Genomic DNA, 23,083 nt, shown 5'->3' on the forward strand with positions numbered 1-23,083 from the left:
GCATGAAATTCCTGCCTCAATTAAGACTCTGTGTTATGTACCGTATGTAGTTCTCATGAGACATTTTGATAATACATTTGAGTAGCGCGTGCTTATGTTTAGTATCTGTTCATATATATATATATATATATATATATATATATATATATATATATATATATATATATATATATATATATATATATATATATATGTATGTATGTATATATACATATATGTGTGTAGATATATGCATATATATACATGTATATTTATGAATATATATAAATATAAATGTATATATATATATATATATATATATATATATATATATATATATATATATATATATATATATATCTTTATATATATTATACTTATATATAAATATACTTATATATGTATGTATATATACTACACACTTAGATATACGTATACGTATTATATATCTATGTAAATATATATCATGTATGTGTATCTATAATCTACATAGCTTATTCCTGCCATTCTTAGTGCTGTTGATAGCGTAAGACGCAGAGGAAAATGCGTTCTGAAGCTAATTTTATTATAGTTCTCAAATTTATGTTTCATTTTCCACGTCCACATTTGGGAGAGAATATTCAGCTGTTAGATTTTATGTCACAAAGTAGAATTTAAAAACAGAAATCAAAGCTTTTATCGAGGATTAGTTCGAATTATTAGAAAACAAAGGTTGCAGTATCTTAATTCAATTATTTTCTTACAAGTTAATACATACACATGTACACTAATACACACCTTGGAAACATAATTGATCGGTTGCAACGCAAATTAAATTTCATGAACTAATAGATGATTTTTGTATGATTTTCCATCTTTTTCAAAATATCCAGATTAATAAGGAAGAGCTTGAAAATAGAGGGGAGAAATTTGCTGTAATATCTCGAACTTCTTTTTTTATCGTGTTATCTATATCTAAATTATTCCGATTATTTAAACATGAAAACTAAAATAAACTTTCAAATCACGAAAATTCCAATTTCATATTCTTTAAATGTCACAGTTCAGACTCTGGACATTTAGATTTTAATTTCTTCCTAAAAGAAAGTTATTTAAAGCTTGACATGTACAAAAGATTAACGTAAAACTTCGAAACGTTACAGTTTAATTGTATCCTCGGCAATTATTCTAAATCGATATGTCGTTATAAAAAGGCTTTTTAAACATCAATTTCAATAGGAAACTGAATTGCTTTTGTTAGAGGCTTCAAACAACAAGCGAGCACGTAAGTAGATTACTTAATAAAAGTAGATTACTTTGAAAGTAAAATGGCGCTTAATTCCAGCACTTTAACCTAAAATGAAATTTTGTCATCGTAAAATACCAATTTTTTTTCTTTAAATGCTTCAGGCTATTATTTTATATTACTAATTAAATATTAAATGATTTTGTTTAAACGTTATATTTGTTCGCCGTAAACGACCGGTAACATCAGTTAAATCGAACTGGAATAAAGTATAAATTTAGAAAATTTTTAGATTCATTAAATATGGCGCAATTAAGATACACTATTAAACTGACGTAATATCAATTACGATATGCTTTAAACCACTGCATTTTTTATTCTCTTAGCTCGAGACTGGCTAACCCATTTTTTCATCCCGCAGTTAATTACAATATGTTTTCCCACAACCGACTTGCTTGGGGGCATCATCAAATACCCATAAGTCTCTGCTCTGAGTCTGGTCCATGTCCGGATGACGTCACGTGCTGTGACGTCATCCGCTTTATATGCGGTGGCTTGTTCAGCCGTCCGTCCTTTTTAAGTGTCATGTTCTGTAGCAGCGAACCTCTGGCATGAGATGTGTGATTGACCTGAAATGTATTTTGCAATGACTGGTGCATCTATATAACAAATCATTTATAGTCTATAGGTTTGCTAGTCTGAATCGTAATCTATATTTTTTTTCCAGGACTGTCTGTCGTAAACTATCCATTACCTTGGTGAATTTTTAGTTCTAGATGAAAGTGCCATGATGTACTGACTTTGTCAATTGACAATTCTGTGTGTGGGTTATTGGTTTTTATGTGTAATGTGACATTGCATTTCATTTGCATGAAATGCTTCTTGCAGGATATTTAGATAAATACGGATCAACCTCAATGCTCATGTAGTACATGGAATACCAAAGAATATTACCATATACTATATATGATAATGATTTACTTAGAATGTGTTACCAATATTTGCCTCCCGTTCCCCTACAACAAAAAGAATCCCTTTTGGCTATGAGAAAATCATGTCATCATAACATGAAAACAAAGATGTTATTATATTATTTAAGATATTTCTCACCTATCCGGAACATTCCCGCTTTTCCGGACCGTACTCACTTTTCCGGACTCCTTGCAGGTCCCAGATGACTCGCCAGTCCTCACTAGATGGCACTGTCAGCGGCGCTAGAATAGGTGGCTCGTTATCTATGGCGAGACCTTCTTCTAGCATGACCAACTTGGCGAATATCTCGAAGACGCCTGACATCACCTTACCTATACGTCCAGGATCAGCTTTGGGTATCCCAGGTCAGTGTGGAAAAAGATCAGGGTCATTTTGTGTAATACAGGTCAATCAGCATAAAAAAAGAGAGGTTTTCCGTCTTTTACGTCGTGTCAGCAAAGTTTATCCCAGGTCAGTTTATGAAAAAAATTAGTATTTTTTTCTATCAAGTTCAGTTTCAGTTATCAGTAACCAAAATCAATTGATTAAAGATTGGTAGGATTTTGATCTCTAAATTCCAGGGATAGCCATAAGCCATACAGACCACCCAATAAAAAGAAACAAAGGCAGTTTATTTTTATATTTTAACCACAGTCAGCTTTGGATAATCCAAGCCAGATCATCATCATCATCTCTTATGCCTATTGACGCAAAGGGACTTGTTAGATTTCGCCAGTGGTCTTTATCCTGAGCTTTTATGTAAGTCATCTGGAAGCGTTTTAAACGTTATGGAAGCTGTCTGAGTAAATATCTGGCAATAATTTTAGCGTTCTGGAAGCGTTTTAAACGTTATATTGTAGATGCTATTTGAACATAGATCTGGTAGTAATTTTGGTCTCCAGGAATCGTTTTAAACGTTATCGATACATTCTGAACATAGATCTGGTAGTAATTTTAGTAATTTTGGTCTCCTGGAATCGTTTTAAACATTATAGAACATTCTGAACATAGATCTGGTAGTAATTTTGGTCTCCTGGAATCGTTTTAAACGTTATAGATACATTCTGAACATAGATCTGGTAGTAATTTTGGTCTCCTGGAATCGTTTTAAACGTTATAGATACATTCTGAACATAGATCTGGTAGTAATTTTGGTCTCCTGGAATCGTTTTAAACGTTATAGATACATTCTGAACATAGATCTGGTAGTAATTTTAGATTTCCAAGCCAAATAGAAAAGCAAATATAGCTGAGGGAAGATTTTAATGTTTCATTGGCAGGGTCAACCTTTAGTATTTCATCCAAGGTCAGTTTTTAAAACAAAAAGCTGGGACGAGTATTTGATCCTGGATCCAGGGTCAACTCGGGTATCCCAGGTCTGTTTGAAAGAAGTGGACCAGATCGTCTAAAGACTTGAAGCTCTAAGGATCTTTATTTATATCCCTGGTCACTTAAAATAAAGTAAAGGAATGATAATTGATGTGCATTTCATCTCGGAAAATTCAAAAGATATGATATTATTATTAGCGGTAATGTTACTCTCCTTCATATCCCATTAACTCAAATGGGGGTTTCACCAATACTTACCAATAAGTATGTATGAAAATATATATATATATATATATATATATATATATATATATATATATATATATGTATGTATATATATGTATATGTGTGTGTGTGTGTGTGTGTGTGTGTACAGTATATATATATATGTATGTGTATACAGTGTATATATATATATATATATATATATATATATATATATATATATATATATATGTGTGTGTGTGTGTATATACATATATATATATATATATATATATATATATATATATATATATATATATATATATATATATATATATATATATATATAAATATATATATATATATAAATATATATATATATATATATATATATATATATATATATATATATATATATATATATATATATATATATAGATATATATATATATATATGATTTTATTTTACTGAAGAATTCATTTCTAAAGGTGCTACTGATACGAATACTGCTTACGAATTAGTGTTTAAGATTTTCTCTATCTGTTGTACAAAATTATTTTTAGAAATGGTAACAATACGGGCTATTTTTGAGTCTTTAACTATCCTCGATTAGTTCACCAGAAATGTCCGACCTTTTCCTGACACTGACATATCCTTTATCTATTGCAGGACTAGCTACTGATCAGGTTTCATTATTCTATACGAAATCTAGTGTACAAACTTAATTTACTGTAGGGCTTGCTTCAGAATAGCATTCTGAACCTAATTTACTGTATGGCTAGCTTCTGAACAACATTCTAAACCTAATTTAATGGAAGGCTAGCTCCTGAACAACATTCCAAACCTAATTTACTGTATGGCTACCTTCTGAACAACATTCTGAACCTAATTTACTGTATGGCTACCTTCTGAACAACATTTTTAGCCTAATTTACTGTATGGCTACCTTCTGAACAACATTCTGAACCTAATTTACTGTATGGCTACCTTCTGAACAACATTCTGAACCTAATTTACTGTATGGCTACCTACTGAACAACATTCTAAGCCTAATTTACTGTATGGCTACCTTCTGGATAACATTCTAAACCTAATTTACTGTATGATTAGCTTCTGGACAACATTCTAAACCTCATTTATTGTATGACTACCTTCTGAGCAACTTTCTAAACCTAGTTTACTGTATGATTAGCTTCTGGACAACATTCTAAATCTCATTTATTGTATGACTAGCCTTTGAACAACATTCTAAAACTATACTTTACCGTATGACTATCTTCTAAACAACATTATAAACCTAATTAACTGTATGACTGTCTTTTGAAAAACATTCTAAACCTAATTTACTGTGTGACTATCTTCTGGACAACATTCTAAACCTAATTTTCTGTATGAGTATCTTTTGAACAACATTCTGAACTTAATTTACTGTGTGACTATCTTTTTAACAATATTCTAAACCTAACTTACTGTATGAATATCTTTTGAGCAACATACTAAACTTGATTTACTGTGTGACTATCTTTTGAACAATATTCTAAACATATTTTACTGTATACCTATCCACTCAACAACATTCTAAACCTAATTTACCGTATGAATAGCTTCTGAACAACATTCTAAACCTAATCTATTGTATGACTATCTTCTGGTCAACATTCTATACCTAATTTACTGTGTGACTATCTTCTGGACAACATTCTAAACCTAATTTATTGTATGACTATCATATGAACAATACTATAAACCTAATTTACTGTATGACTATCTTCTGAACAACAACATAAACTTAATTTACTGTGGGACTATCTTGTGAACAATATTCTAAACCTATTTTAATGTATAACTATCCACTGAACAACATTATAAACCTATTCTACTGTATGACTAACATCTGAACTACATATAAAATCTGATCTTCTGTATCCCTAACTACTGTACTGAACAAAATTTCAAAACAAATTTGTATTACTACTAGCTACTGAATTTTTTTTTAATCCTAATTTTCATGGTTTTTTTCTGTTCCCGATACGGGTGCAAATGCTACAGAGAACAATAAAGAATAGATTATGTTGTAAATGGGTTTTGTTTGGTAAAAATGAATTTATTTGACTTTTTATCAATACCTGCTATTATCTTTGTCATGCTATGTATCATTCCATTTTGTGGAAATCTGTTTCAACAGATGATGGCCTTTAAGACTATCTGAGTAATGATAATGAGATACAATGTTAACGAGGAAAGTGATTAATTTCATTTTAACGTTAATAGTAACACTGAAATATCTTTTGTCATGTGTTCCCATAGTGAAGGAATGATAGCTACTACATACTTATGATAGTATATATATATCTATATATATATATATATATATATATATATATATATATATATATATATATATATATATATAGATATATATATATGTATATATAGAGCTATATATATATATATATATATATTATATATATATATATATATATATATATATATATATATATATATATATATCTATATATATAAATATATGTATATATATATATATGTATATTTATATATATACAATATATATATATATATATATATATATATATATATATATATATATATATATATATATATATATATATATATATATATATATATATATATGTATATATATATACACATATATATATATATATATATATATATATATATATATATATATATATATATATATATATATATATATATATATATATATATATATATTGTGTACGTGTGTGCGTAGGGCACACAAGAATTTTTGCTTGTACATTCGATTAACAAGTGCCTTCCCACAGGTTACACAACCAGTGGTCTGCATGGGTCAGGTAGCATAGGACCTCAGCTGAAGTCTGGATTGCCTGCAAGCATAGCCCAGTGCCTCCCGCCCGACCTCCACCACCTAATTTATACCAACACCCAACCACATTCATTCAGCGATAACTATGGGTCACAGGTAAGGAGTTTCCGTTTGGTTTACGGAAAGGAATTGCAGGAAAACTAAAAGGATCTGGTAACCAATGGTAATACGAGTTATTTCATTGGTTGGGTTTAGGGTTGGTTGTTGCATTTATTACTTCCATTTAGAGGGAGTTTTTGGAAGTCCTTTTGATATCTGACTGTGTCTGTGACTGGTTTGATGAAGTTAAGTTTATTGAGGTAATTTCTCTGCAGCGATTGGACGGTTTGTGCGCCATTTTAGCCTGTGATGTCAAATCGATTGGTCGTTTTGCTTAAGGTTTCAAACTTGGAAAGTTTCGTTCAAGATTTGTTTGAAGGATTAATGTGGTTAAAAGCAGTAAATATGAAATCAAAATTGCATTTATATATTTTTTTCGCTTTTCTTTTCTTGATCCCATAGCTATATGAAATACTGAATATTTATATGTTTGAAAAACCTTTATAATTACTTCATTTCTTTTTTATTTTTTCACTAACAAACACGACAGGGATCATAAATTCATTTGGGGATTCGGTACACGAGAAACTTTCGGTTATCAAATGACACAAAATCCTGATTTTTTACTGAACAACAGAAATATATTCTCTCGAAAATTAACCAATGACATTTTCCTGAAAAAAAAAAATTACAAAGAAGTTTCGCCATATGTCTTAAGTGTTCTGTAATCTTAAGTACTGAAAAATATACTGAGATAAAAGAGGTAAGTTTCCCGATTTTATTAACAGTTCGTGTAGCATTTATGTAACACGGGTTTCTGCTCGTTATTATTAATTTTAGAAACCGAGGTTCGGATTTTGTTTTAATGTGGGAAAGGGACAGAGGTTTTAACCCTAGGGAAGAAGGATATATCATAGCTATGATACGTATATGGGTTTTCGTTAAAGTTATTACCTCTAGTTAAAAAAATATATCAGGAAGGTATGATATTAAACTTCTCCAAATAATATAGAAACTTTCAGGACTGTGATATATATATATATATATATATATATATATATATATATATATATATATATATATATATATATATATATATATATACATAGCCTAATTGAAGCTTTTAACATCTTTCCCAATAACTAACATCTCCGGACACTGTTCATTTGTGGAATTAGGGTAAATAGAAGTGGTTGAATATGTTGCAGGTGTCCCAACAGATGGCGCTGTCTGGCTTTTGTTGTGTTTTCATCATTGCTTTCGCTTTATTTCAGAATATAATATCCTGTCAGAATATGTGTACCATATGTTACATATTGCAGGATTTAATTCTCCCCTATACTGATTGGGACATTTTTTTCATATGATACGTCATAAAAAACTTTTTTTTTTTTTTTTTTTTTTTTTTTCTTATTTCTTTATGTGCGCTTTGCTCCGAATGTCGTTTCCAGAAATGCGAGCATTTTATTGGGTGGGTTCGACTTGAATCTTGGTCAGGAATTAAATGATAAAATTGATATTGAAAACACTGATGATTGAAGAAAAGAAACTTACAAGATAAAGAAAGCTTTTTTCAGATACCGTCAACTTTACTGACAAGGGGTTGCAAATTACAAAGCCAGTTACAAAGGAGGAAGGCTTGGATATCAATGGAAATATTTACTTATTCATTTAACAAAAGTCAACAAGCAATAAATCAATATATGTTCATACGGTTGCTCATCAAGTATAACTTCTTTTTCTGTTTTTTTAATTTATATTTATTACTGTACAAGGCAATAGATTTTTATTTCAATATTTAATAAGTAACAAAAAATTAAAGCTTTTATTAGTGTAAAAAGATTAAAAAAGTCTTATATGAAAATCATATTAGATACAACATCTTATGCATGAAATCTATTTTAGGTTGCATGAATATTTATTATCTGGGAGAATTATGATATTACAGGGAAAAGTTATCAATTGGGCATAACACTACCTCATCTATTCTGACATTATACTTTTAAGGTATTTGTCTCATCCTCTGGATAATTCTTATCCTAAATGGTAAAACTCGCATTTGTCAATACTGTTGCTGTTAATTACCATTTCTAGTCTGTGCATCTGTCTTACCTCTTATTACAGATTAGTCTAACTGCAGTTGATACTGATTCTTAATCAGTGCAACTGACACAACTGCTTCCATTACAATTGATACTAATATCTAACCATAACTAGAACAACTCACACATCTGTTATCAATATAATTGTTATCACCCTTTTAACCTAAATTAGCGCACTTATATAGATTTATTACTATTTATATCAATTCCTCTTAATCAGTGACTTGGTATGTTCCCACTCAAGATTTTCAGCCACCAATCTTCCTTCATTGTTTGTATCACAACCTGACCACATGAATTAGAAGCATGACTATTACTACTTTTAGAGAAAGGGGACAACACACTTTTCAAAGCAAGATGGGTATCATGAATGTAAACAATCAAGACTTCTGAAAATAATCAGTAATTGATGGACGAATGTGAGGTATATCTTTTCAGATTAATATTTCTCCTTTGTAACTTCCACAGATACACCTTGTATGTTCCTTTGTATTTTCATTCTTATACTCTCTTTCCTTCCAAAAGATGTCTGGTTTAACAGTTTTTTTTCTTTTAACGAGATTATGAAGGAAATAAAAATATCCTGAAATGTCTTTTTTTTTTACGTGTTGCAATTTCAACTAGGAGAGATTAAACCTGATTAGAATGAGTTTGTGAATTTTGATCGTGTTCGTTTGAATTTCTCTATATATGTATGATTTTGTGTATTTGTCCGTCATATCCATGTGAAATGTGCATTAGTGCCACAGTGTTATATGGGAGTTATTGTGTGTTTTAGTATCTCGTTATATAGATGTATATTTATGAGTTATTGAGCTGTATGTTTGTGTATTACTAATGAGAGTGAATGAACACGAGAGTGAACAAGTAAACCAAATTAACAAGCAACTCTTAATAAAAGGGTTTTAATTAAAGATGAAATTATCAGAGTAGCAGCATTTATGCCTATTTTAGTGAATTCTCCTAAAGGTCTGAGGCAAGAGACATTAATTATTCTTTAAGTGAAATTGTAATGGAAGAGCAATGGCGTCCATTAATAGGTAAATGAATTAATATTCTGAATTTGAAAAATCTAATTACTTTCCTTACAAAATGAGTATGACCAAAAAATACCGTGGATGAAAAAAGAATCAGTTCTGAGTTTTACTGAAGACATATTGTCCTTTTTTTTAACAATCAAAATAAATCTTATAACTGGAACAACAACGGCTGTGACAGACAGAAAAAGAAAGGTATTTCTCTCTTCTTTGTTTTTGCTGATCATTTCGATGAATCCTACCTTGATTCTCATTTGATTCTCACTTGATTCTCACCTGATTCTCACCTCTCCCAGTTTGCCACATTCGCCTTCTTTAATTCATCCCAACTTAATGCTGTGGAAAACACTGACGACGACATATTGTTCATTAAACCAAAGCTTTTGAAATGGGAGGGACAGTTTTCTCCGCTTCTTGCACACTACATTTTGGGTTTGGCTTCCACACACTGCACAAGAAAAAAGTCAAAATCCTCTTGAATTACTCCTCCTCCTCCCCCCCCCCACCCATCCTGCTTCTCCTCCACCTCTTCCTCCCCCCCCATCCTCCTCCTCCCCATCCTCCTCCTCCTCCTCTAGGTAAGTTGATGCACTCGAGATTCCAAACCACTTCAAAATAATTTCTTGAGTTTCTGTTCCGTTAATCTTCTTCTTACTTTTGGATTAAGAGCAGCATGTTGCCGGCTCCGTCCAGCATTCCATAACCCTATTGTTAATCTCGTCCGAATGGATTCTACTCTCCTGGATGCCTTTTCAACTTTGCCTGCGAGAATGCATATTGCGTCTACTTCCAGATTTTAAGAATTCATCATTGATAAGAATTATTATGAATAGTAGATATAACAGGGAAATGAGTTATGCTAGAATAGTAAAAAAATAATTCACAAGACATTTGTTAATCTATCATGAGAAAAAGTTTCATAAGCCGTTTATTTTTATCTCGTTAAAGAGAAATTTGGTAGTCAAGTATTTTCATCTCTTGTAAGATATAAAAAAAAATGTTTTATAAGTTTTAATATGTGGAAGTGTAATCTGTGTTCTCCTCTTAAAGACTAACACCTTAAACAGGATTAATTGACATTCCTATTATCTCTTTTTTTCGTCTTCTTTTATTTTCCTTATCTGTGCCCATACTTTATCTTCACATTTTTGTGGTTTAGGTATTAGATAAACATATATCGTATACGCAAATGTTGATATCCCATCAGAAATAAAATTTATTCCATCTTTCCACAAAACACAAAAGTATCATTTTGAAAATGATATTAAGGTGATTAATGAAACCATGGTAAAAAAAAGAAAAATTTATATGCATGATTTTTGATTTTTGTTTAGGTTCGTATTTTCAAAGTCGAGTTCAACTTCCAATTAGGGTTCTAATATCCAAACGTGAATCGATCCTAAATACTGAACGTTATTTATCTATTTACAGCCAAAACACTTGCGCAAAGTCTACTTCTGTTCCTTAATATACAAATACTAATCTTCTTTCGCTGAATCGAATTGATGGTTTTACACTGCAAGGCAATATTTTATGTACAGTTGGACATAGGAATTCCTAGCACACAGTTCTCTGAGGAAGTGTACACTGTTACACCCTTACTGCACGGAGAGTTCCTATGTGTAGCCCCACCTACCACCTCTGCCATCTCCCCCTACACTATCTGTTGGTTACTCCCCGCGAAGAAAGGGTGTGATAAGCTGCGCTTCTTCGGAATGAGGTGTGACAGGGACCTCTGTGTTCAACTGTACGTCAGACAGTGATAAAAACAAAGTTTTTTTTCCATAATATTGACAAAAATATCATAAATCAATATAAGACAATGGATATCCATAGCATTCTAATATGAATGGATAAATTCATAAACTAACATGACTTTCAATTGCTCTTTTCTGTGGTTTAAGAACGAGGGAGAAAATGCGCATTCTTCCACATACACTTTCTTCCTTCAATTTTTCTCCCTTTCCTCGTTTTCATCAGCGTTTCTGTTTTTATCGTGAAATGTAAAGAAAGACTCCTGGAAAATATGATGATAATCGAAGCTCGAGGAAAACATTCCTTGATATGATAAGCAGAAACTTAGAGTAGATAATTTTAAGATCAGTCTTAAGTGTTTTTTACCCCTGAAAGATAGCTATGTGATAAGGATTAATCTTAAATAAACTATTTCATCCCCACCTTACTGTTAATTAAGTAATGTTAGTTGTATATTTTTAAATAAATACCTAGTAATGACATAATTTACCGAGTACGTATTGTATTTAAGAATAGATTAAACCTTAATATACAAATAATCTAATTTAAAGGACTAATTTTATCATCTTAAACCTCACTCTAAAATTTTATCGCACTTTTTCCTCACGATTATTCTCTCTCTCTCTCTCTCTCTCTCTCTCTCTCTCTCTCTCTCTCTCTCTCTCTCTCTCTCTTTGTATGTATACCTATAAAGTTTTGAACTACTAAAAGTTAGCCCTTTCTGTTTCCCCCCATATTATGTATGTGTATAAATAAGTGTTGTTAAGATAGGGGATCGTGTCTCATGTCGCAAATGCTAAAAGGACTGAGGTCAATAACCTTCGTTAGATCAAAATATCCATGAAACAGCTGTTTGTAAACTAAGAATTCTAATCCACAAAAAAAACGCGATGGAAAATCAACCAATTTCGAATGTGAATGCTTTAATAATCCAGTCATTTATTTGCTAGGCTTTTGCAGTTCGATGTCGAATGACCCCATGGTCCAAATCAAGGACCTTGGTCCAAATGTCATCTTATTTGGGCCATGGCCCACTCATGGCCATGATGGGCCCGCTCTTATCCCTCCCCGGGGGTACAATTGGTGCTTCGAACCCCACCTTCATCTTATACCTCTCCTACTTCTTCTCCGGTCAATAAACGCTACGTGTCAATTTGCAATTGACCTATTGGTAACAAAAGTGAGAGAAAGAGAATAGAGAAACGTTGTCAAAAGCGTTCACATTCTTTGATGGGAAAAGAGTTTCCTTTAGCGATTAGCAAAGCTCATCTAACCTCGAGGTAAGAACTTTCGTTTGATATCATTGCAGTGTACTTACCCTCATTCAAAGCTTGTCGATTTCGTGCCACAAGTTCAGCTTTGTAAGAACTTTTTTTTTGGGGGTGGGTGACTTGCTTGCAAGATGGCGGGAAGAAAACCTCCACTATGGAACCTAGTGGTTTGTTTGTAGAGTAGATGGATTTTTAACTGTTTATTCCCGTCCAAACTTTACTAACTTTGATTAGATACGTGTCTTCTTTTGCTTTGTATAGTGCATGAACCAAACATATACATATATACATCATGTGATTTTGAAAGAGAGAAAAAAAGAGGAAGATTTTTTTTCCACTATGGAGACCCTTCAAATCTCGGATGATTTTAATAGCATGTTGTGATATGGGACACGTGTGTGCTGTACCTGTAGGATCTCTATGAATCGAATTAGCCAGTGCCACATTTTTCTCTCTCGTATCCCTGATCTCTCTCTCTCTCTCTCTCTCTCTCTCTCTCTCTCTCTCTCTCTCTCTCTCTCTCTCTCTCTCTTACATACATTCTAACGTCCATCAGTCTAACCATTTCCTCTGACTTTCTCTGCGTCTATTGTTTTCTATCAGTTGTCTATATCTTCTATTTAGTTTCTCTGTTTACCTCTATTATTTCCTTGTGACTCTGACTGTCTCTCTATCTAAAACTCCTGTCTGGCTGGATATATCTCTTGTCTTACCATGCCATCCATCTGTCTGTCTGTCTTTCCATCAGAACGTCTCTGTCAATCTCTCCGTCTTTCTATTCCGCCAGTCTTTATTACCTCTATATTTTCTTCCGCCCATATGTTTAACTATCTTATTAACATTCTCTCACGTCTGTCTATCTCTCCACCATTTCCTGCGGATTATATATGTCCGTCTCTCCCCCAATCTGTCCCTCCCGTCTGTCTATCTGTCTATCTATCTATCTCTACATCTGTCGTCCTCTTTATGCATGCCATGGAATGTTCAGGCTATTTGTATTGGTCCCGCCAGCTCCCTGAATACATGCAGAACCTGAAGGATCAGCTGAGAGAAGAGCTGAAGTCGGCATCCACCGACAGGCGGGCAATGCTAGAGGCTGAGCTCCTGCGGCTTCATGACGAGCGGCGCCGTGCCCTCACCGAAAAGGACAAGGACAGGGACGGTCGCCTCCGGCGGGAGCTGGATCGCCTCTCCTCCTCCAATTACTCCGGATCACTGTCGCTCAAGCAGAGGTTTGTTTAGCCTTGACCCCCCCCCCCACCCCCCCCCTCCCTAACCGCAATCCATCCTGATCAAGATCCCAAAATCCGTTTCACAGGTCCTTTCTTTACCCCCCCCCCCCCGCCCCCATCCTTAAGTGGTTCCCCCGAAACTTTGATCCCTCTGGGCAAAATGACCAGTTGCGTGTTTGCTATTTATGAGCTTTGTAGCTATATGTTTAGATTTGGTGTTTAGTTATGTAACCCCTATGGTATATGCCTTCTATACCCATGCACACATTTATATAAGAACGCGTATATATATATATATATATATATATATATATATATATATATATATATATATATATATATATAAATATATATATATATATATATATATATATATAATATATAATATATATATATATATATAATATTTATATATATATATATATATATATATATATATATATATATATATATATATATATATATATATATATATATATATATATATATATATATATATATATATTGTATATGTGCATATATAAACATACGTAGGTGTCTATATATAGTAAATCTGTTTATAATCTCTCTATGTTTCTAATAGTTAATTTTATGGACAGAAAGATGTAGACACTCACGTATAAAGTTTATATGCGAATGTAAGTCAGTGTTGCCAACTAAATTGTAATTTGTCCCCACGGACATTGAGGACAGTTCATACTGTTGGTAACACTGAAATTCCCTTCCAGTTAATCTGCTTACACGATTCTTCGTGCACCTACACCCATTCACATAAAATTCAACTCCAAAGAAATGATGGACAATAAATTTCTTACAATATATGTAGCACTTATCTTCCTAAGGCTTCTCTTCTTTTATAAATCAACAACTTTGTCAAAAGGCTCCAGAATGAGTTTTTGCTGTTTTATTGTGATACCTTTTACTTTAATCTTAAAAATAATCAATTTCTTCCCTCCCTTTTTAATTTCAAATGTACCATCTATTGTCACCGATACTTAACATGTGACAAACCTTTCACCACATTACTGTTGTCAGATTTTGGTGGTATATACTAAATTCTTAGTATTATAACAATTAATATTATTATAGCTTAATTCTCTAGTAACTTAATCTTGAATTATGTTGATTGGTATGCCACAATGATTTAATTTTGACTAGCTTCACTCTCCTAAACTTAGAGATACATAAATTTCAATTTATTTGCGATTACATATTTTACAGTTTAATTTTTTTGTAGATTGCAAACTCTCTCTCTCTCTCTCTCTCTCTCTCTCTCTCTCTCTCTCTCTCTCTCTCTCTCTCTCTCTCTCTCTCTCTCTCTCTGTTCATTATCTCGTGAAATGGCCATGTTGAAATTACCCAGTTTAAATTTTTTGTAGATTACAAACTCTCTCTCTCTCTCTCTCTCTCTCTCTCTCTCTCTCTCTCTCTCTCTCTCTCTCTCTCTCTCTCTCTCTCTCTGTTCATTATCTCGTGAAATGGCCATGTTGAAATTACCCTTTGCATTCGACGGCCACGACCAATCCACTCTACAACATCCCAGTCACTAGAAGGCCCCTAAGAAAAGCCCTAAATACCTACATTGAACTGGTCTTTTGTCGCCCTGCTTAGCGTTTTTAGACTATTAAAATCCCTCCCCTCTTTTTTTTCATCCAATACCAAACCTTATTCACTAGTAACCTCGTGAATAATCTTGGTTTTTTTTATCCCTAAGCCTTGTTGATGATGACAATTGCTTGGCTGTCCTCTATAACTATTGCACGCTCTCTCTTGGTGGCTGATATGATGACAAGTTCCAGTGGATGGACCATAAAAAGATTTTGTTCTTAATGAAATTAAAAAGCTTTTAATAAATCACATCACAGTGTGCATATCAGCTTCCAACACAGTGCCGAATCGGGAGAACCCCTTTCCATGCTGTAGAATAAACAGACTAAACTTTTGTACACAGTATTTGCATTTTTATAATATTTTTTTGATACTATGAAAGATGATTTTTAAGTATCTTACCAATTTTTCCATAAATTAGTCCAAATAATGCCTTGATAATATGAAAGACAAGTAGCTTTCCGAGACGGCAGTGTGTGTGTGTGCGTGTGCGCGCGCGTGTGTACGTGGTAATCCTATAAATGAAAATATGCATGTGTCATTTTTGTTTTCGATTTTTAGAATGGAAATTCAGCGTCGCCTGGGCATGGCCTCAAGTACGGGCATAACCACAGGGTCAGCCAACTCCTCGCCCAGGAACCACCGTCGGAGAGGCCACAGGCGACAAATGTCAGACCCAAAGATATTCTCATCTGTTTCGCCAATAAAAGAGGACAAGGATTTGGAGAAAGAGCTTGAGAGAGTAAGTCTGTTTGATCACGATGTCTGTGTCGTCTGTAGTTGCTTTTGTCACAGTGCCACTATTTCCCAAACCCCGTCGGGATACGATCCTCCCCGAAATAAGGCATGTATCCATCTCGTGTGCCAGCAACTTCTAAAAAAAGAAAGTTTCAAGGCCACGAAAGCTCCGTCCCGCCTTCCCAGCTGAAACGTAAGTATTCAGAGTCACCTTCTTCTTCTTCTTCTTCCTCCTCCTCTTCTCATCCTTCTTCTTCATATTCTTCTTCTTCTTGTTATGTTGAAGTCGCAACTTTGCGACAGAAGCAAAGCGTTTGTGGAAAATGACGTGAGGTGAAAAGTAATTCCATGACAAAATCAAGGGATGAAAATTAGAATACTTCAACTTCTATTTTTCTCTAACACTTGCCTTAAGAGGATGTGAAATTAGAATAAACACCAATATATTTTGCTTCTCCATCAACAGGAATTCAAACCTGTCAAAGATAAACCTTTGTGTAATTCTATTTTCACTTTAAAAAATCCTCCTGTGAATGGAATCATAACTAATAATTTTATTCGACCCAAAAGTAATATCCCCGTTAATTATATATGTTACAATGTGCCCTACTTAATCGGTTCTTTGGTACATGCATGTATCTTTAGAAATGATGGGTGCATGTTGCTGATATACAAACATCAACAACAACAACTGCATGTTTACATGTTTATATTTCATCCTGATGATTTGATGATTCGGATCTTTGACGGTGAACTTTGGATGTCGACTGAATCGCATATTTTGAAGAGAATTCCTCTAGATTTTCAAGCCAGTACACTCATCTTATCTTTTCTCATCTTTGTTCTTTCTCTTCATTTTTTCCACTTCTGTTCTTTCTCTTCTTTTTCTCGTTCGTGTTCTTTCTTTTCATCCGTTTTCACTTCTGCCTATCTATTCACCTTTTTTTTATTTTTGTCTTTTTCTTCAAATATTCTCACTACTGTTCTTTCCCTTCATCTCATCTCACTACTTCTCTTTCTCTTCGTCTTCTCTCACTTCTATTTTTTCTTCCTATTTTCTCGTTTCTATATTAGGTTCCATTTTTTCTCACTTTTCTCTCTACTTTCCTCCAATCTCACTCACCTCCTCGTCAAACTCTTCATTTCAGTCTTGCTTCTTCGAAGATTTTAAAACACGATGCAGAAAGGCTGTTATATTTCATTTCGATGAACTATTAGGTTATGGTCGTAACCTATTTTCATTTATTCGATTTTATGACTTGGATGTGACGTGTGAATTGATCCTGTATCTGCCTGTTGAAGAGATCGCTTTTTTTTTTTTTTTTTTGGTGCATTCATGCGTTTTTTTTTTTTTGTTTTTTTTTTCCTTTTGGGTGCATTCGTGTTAGGTATGAGAGAGTAGGAAGAGAGATTGAAGGTAATTATGTTTAAAGGTTAATTTTTCTCCCAATAATTGTGGCTGTGTATGCTTGAATTCTGATAAGAAAAATCAACCACACTTGTTCGATGAGCCAGTTCAATTTTCTGAGAAATCCCAACTAATTATCTTTGTGTTGATTGCCATCGTTTATCACTGTTCAATGCAATACTCCTTAAGTTTACCTTTGCTGACCTGCGTTTGTAAGATATGTCTGAATGGAGATTATTTATAGAGGGAATGAATAGAAGGCATAGCTGTTCCCTTCTATAATGGTAAATATGACTCTGTAAGGGTTATAAGGGTCTAAAATATAAAAAATAAGGAGCAAGGAGATTGATAAGGAAGAAAAACATATTGGTTTTTATAAGGACGATTGTATGTGGATCAAGGAGACTTAAAAGTTAGTGATACATTTGATAGAAAGTCAATGTTTTTGAGAGGGATTTAAAGTTTTCACAATAGAAGCAAAATGTATGTTAGATTATGCCAAAAGGAAAGCGATTGGTATAGTCTAAAAGTAGATCTAATTTTCAACATCTTAATGGATGGAGTGATAAGAGAAAAAGAAAAGTTTTCGATTAAGAAAATAGATTGTAAATGGGATGCAAAAGGTTGAAATCTGCGAAAGGTTCGGTGCTGATTGTGATCATTAAAAGTAACTGGTGAAACTGCTAAAGATATTTTGAAAGAATTCACAAGATGAGAACGATGGGAATAAAGGCCTACATAAATAAGGTTAAGAGGGTGAATGCAAATCGGGAGATGAAACTGTAGATGTTATTGTGGTGTAAAACTATGAAAGTGCTTAATTCCTACAAATGATAGGCGAGGCTATACTCATGTTTTGCAGAGCAGATATTGTAGCTAGAGGTACCGTTGTACACAGAAATTCCTGGTACGCCTCACTCTGAAGAAGTGCACCTAGCCACACCGTTACTGCGCTGGAAGTTCCTGTGTTTTGCCCCGCCCACCACCTCTACCATTTCTTCCTACACTATCTGTTTGGTTACTGGCTGCTAAGTAAGAGTGAGACATGGTGTACTTCTTCAGAGCGAGGTGAGCCTTGGACTCTTGTTAAACTGTACGTAAAAGAAAGGCAGGAGAATTGGAATGGAATGTATATAGAGTAAAAAGTAGGGATGAATGAGAGGTCTACTGAACCAGCTCCCCTTTATGGAAGCTGAAAATAGATAAGTGTGAATGGAAGAAAGTCGTTTAAAGCGGCTGAGGTGTGAGATCGGAGTGCCGTGAAGTGGTCTTGTGTTGTGAAATGAACGGAAGACGAGAAGTTATTGGAAATAGCGCATAATTCAGGAGACCCTGAAAGGAGATGAAGACCTAAAGAGGTTTTGTTAAGTATGTTGAAAGGAATAATGAAAATGAGCTTAGCTTTCTGTATAGAAGTGATAGTAACTGTAATCTTTTTTTTTTTATTCTCTGAAGCCAATCCTTTTAATAGAAACGAACTAGGTTAATAAATGAAAACTACAGGCTTGATATTTTTATTATTATATAACTCAGTTTTGTATGAAGCACAAAATACTATGACCGATTTATTGCCTTTGGAATTTCCTTGATTTGACTTATTTTGCTTTCGTGGAATACAGAAAGAGATACTTTTACAAAAAAGACAGTTTTTAAAAAGTAAAATAGTTTTATTCTTTGACAAACGTGTTCCTTTTTTTACGCAACATTTCCTTCCCATTTTTTTCGCAGACTCGATTGAATCTGTATATTTCATTGCAAACCGCCGTAACTGAAAGAGATTATTTTCGCCAGGCGTCGCTAAAAACTGCAGCAGCAAATATGAATTCACAGCCATCGAGATTTGTGTAAAAATTGAGAGAAAATGCAAAGTTAACGAAACGAAAGTGCTTTTATCTGAAACAGAAAACATTTTAGAATTTGGTTTTGATTTTGTTACATATTCAGCTTTGTGACGTTGACATACCACAGGGTTTTTATATGAAGATGAGGAGGAGCAGGAAAAGAATAATTTTACATTTATGATTGTTAAGTTTACACTTATATGGAGTGAGCCCCCCCCAAAATTAACGTGACTATTACCAAGCTAACTAATATATATATATATATATATATATATATATATATATATATATATATATATATATATGTACTGTATTTATAAACATATATATACTGTATATATACATATATATATAGATATATATATGTACATATATATATATATATATGTGTGTGTGTGTATATATATTGTATATATAAATATATATATATATATATATATATATATATATATATATATGTATATATATATTGTATATAAATATATATACATATATATATATATATATATATATATATATATATATATATATATATATGTATATAAAGGGTATATATATATATATATATATATATATATATATATATATATATATATATATATATATATATATATATATATATACATACATACATATATATATATATATATATATATATATATATATATATATATATATATATACTCTACACTATAAGCAGTATCCGAATTCATCCTTAATGGCTGTTGTGAAAATTGATACAAGATATTCCTGAAATATTTCTGAAACTATTACCACTATCTTGACTGAATCAAAGCTAAATTCTTGTCTGCCAGCTTCCTCTTGATGTACCTTCACTTTCATCCCCCTGTTAACTTTCACATTCTACCCATTCTTTCTCCCTTCAACATTACCTTTGATCATCTTGTCTGTCCCGTCCATCGCAAGATCCAAACGTTTCTAAAAGAGCTTATATATACTATAGTTATCTTGATATTTGCAGTATACCTGAGGCTTCTATTGATGTGGTTCTCTCTGTTTTTGTCTGTCCTTCTGTCGTCTGCGATTAGGAGCGTTGGTTGCTGGTTGAGGAAGGTGGTCATACATTGCAGATCCTGGTGAAAGATATGAGATATTTTCAAGGTGAAAAGTGATGTTACAAAAAAAAAAAAAAAAAAAAAAAAAAAAAAAACTAATTTAAGATTGCAGATGGAGGAAGAGTCAGCGTGTGAAGTTTTACAAAAGTTGTGAATGGTTGGATGATGAGTTAATGTCTCTAACAAGAGATAGCAGGAAGCTATCATGGTTCTTGAAAAGTAATGCAGTTTTGGAAGTTTGTCAATTAAGGAGACACTAGATATGAATGAAGGCACTGATAACCTCAATGATGTTCAGAGAAGTATATATGGATAGTCTGTAAGAGCAAATAAATCTTCTTATGTATTACCTAAGGGATTAGATGATTGTATGAGCACAGCCAGCAGATATTTTTATATCAACGAAAATGTCGTCATCTTTGGATGTGTGTAATTTGCGAAACTTTCAGTATATACAACGGAAAGGTTTAAGAAAGGAAACCGTTTTACCCTAGTGTATAATGAAAGGGGTAGGGAGTTAATTTTCTTTAGTATTATCTAATTTTTCTATTTTTCATGGACCTACATATATGTGTTATAGTTTCCATTACCCCGTCCGTCTTTTTAAGTACTGTGACCCATTTCCGGCTTCCTCAGACCGCTAAGGTTTGTTGCAAGTATCGGTACTGCTTACATTTTGCTTTTTTTTTTTAACACTAACCTCCTCTTTTATCAGGTCTTGGTACCGTCACGAGTACAATGTCTCTCGTGGCATAATTGTCCATCTTTCTTGTCTCATAATAGCTTATTATATTTTTCGAAGAGTTTGTAGTATAAGCTTTAACCCAAGTTTCTTCTTTTCAGGTTTCCTTGGTTTTTTCGTTATTTATATTTCCTTTTCTTCCTTGTTCGTCCGCGTTAGTTTTCTTTATTTTGTCTCGTCTATAACTTGTCTTTACTGTAGTTCGATAGTTTTTTTTTTAATCTTACGTTGCATATAATATTTATCTATGTGTTCCTTTTTTTAAATACCTTGAATTTAATTACGTATTCAATTTTCCTTTCTACTCCTATGTATCAGCTATTGAATCATTTTACTTATTACAATTAAGCCAAATAGCTTTTTTTCCTTTCTGATTCGTTATTATAATTTCTTATCTGACCTGGTTTTCATGACGTTTCCTTTCTGCCTGGCTCGCATAAGACAAACGCATACCCGATATGTTTTCTCATTATTTTTCGCTTTTTTTCTATCCGGCAGAGCTTGTACTCAAGCAGTTTACGAGACACGACGATAAATTGTATGGACGATGACGATCTCTTGGCGGCTCGTCTGCTCAGTTTAGGCAGGTGAGTCCAACTCAAGAGTACATTCACATTCATTTGAGAAATATTAAACATTCAAACGCATACTCATGAAGTTCGTAGGATTTAAAAGTGGTTACCTTTCAAGCGTATAATCATGAAGTTTGTAGGGTTTAAAAAGGGCTTCTTTCAAACGTATAATCATGAAGTTTGTAGGGTTTAAAAATTGTTAGATTTCAAACTTATAATCATGAAGTTTGTAGGGTTTAGTAATGGTTATCTTTCAAACGTATAATTATGAAGTTTGTAGGGTTTAAAAATGGTTATACTTCAAACGCATAATCATGAAGTTTGTAGGGTTTAATAATGGTTATAATTGTTTAATCATGAAGTTTGTAGGGTTTACTTAATCATGAAGTTCGTAGGATTAAGAGATAATGAAAATTCAGACACATACTCATGAAGTATGTTGGGTTTAATAATGATTATCTTTCAAAAGTAAAATCATAAAGTTTGTAGGGTTTAATAATGTTTACCTTACAAACGTAATATAATCATGAAGTTTGTATGGTTTAATAATGATTATTTTTCAAACGTATAATCATGAAGTTTTGTAGGGTTTAATAATGTTTACCTTATAAGCGTATAATCATGAAGTTTGTAAGGTTTATTTAATCATGAAGTTCGTAGGATTTACAAATAGTGAACATTCAAAAACATACTCACGAAGTTCGTAGGATTTAGAAATAGTGAACATTCAAACACATACTCATGAAGTTCGTAGGATTTAGAAATAGTGAACATTCAAAAACATACTCATGAAGTTCGTAGGATTTAGAAATAGTGAACATTCAAACACATACTCATGAAGTTCGTAAGATTTAGAAATAATGAACATTCAAACACATACTCATGAAGTTCGTAGGATCTAAAATTGGATATCTTTTAAACACACGCATGGAGTTCGTAGGATTTAGAAATAATGAACATTCAGATACATACTCATGAAGTTCGTAGGATTTGAAAATGTTTATCTTTCAAACACATACTCATGAAATTCGTAGGATTTAAAAAGGGTTATCTTTTAAACATACG

The 23,083-nt window shown here is 32.7% G+C and overlaps 1 protein-coding gene across 1 annotated transcript in view; it reads left to right on the forward strand.

Annotated features, from left to right (window-relative positions):
• LOC137630529 (uncharacterized) overlaps positions 1-23,083 on the forward strand; it is a 315,029-nt gene that overhangs the window by 260,036 nt on the left and 31,910 nt on the right. Inside the window, exons 17-21 of the mRNA XM_068362046.1 lie at positions 2,372-2,541; positions 6,536-6,693; positions 13,813-14,033; positions 16,203-16,383; positions 21,945-22,033. Of these exons, the coding sequence (XP_068218147.1) occupies positions 2,372-2,541; positions 6,536-6,693; positions 13,813-14,033; positions 16,203-16,383; positions 21,945-22,033 (819 nt within the window). The remainder of the gene's footprint in view (positions 1-2,371; positions 2,542-6,535; positions 6,694-13,812; positions 14,034-16,202; positions 16,384-21,944; positions 22,034-23,083) is intronic.

This window comes from Palaemon carinicauda, chromosome 38, assembly GCF_036898095.1.
Source record: "Palaemon carinicauda isolate YSFRI2023 chromosome 38, ASM3689809v2, whole genome shotgun sequence".
In the NCBI taxonomy this organism is placed as follows: domain Eukaryota; kingdom Metazoa; phylum Arthropoda; class Malacostraca; order Decapoda; family Palaemonidae; genus Palaemon; species Palaemon carinicauda.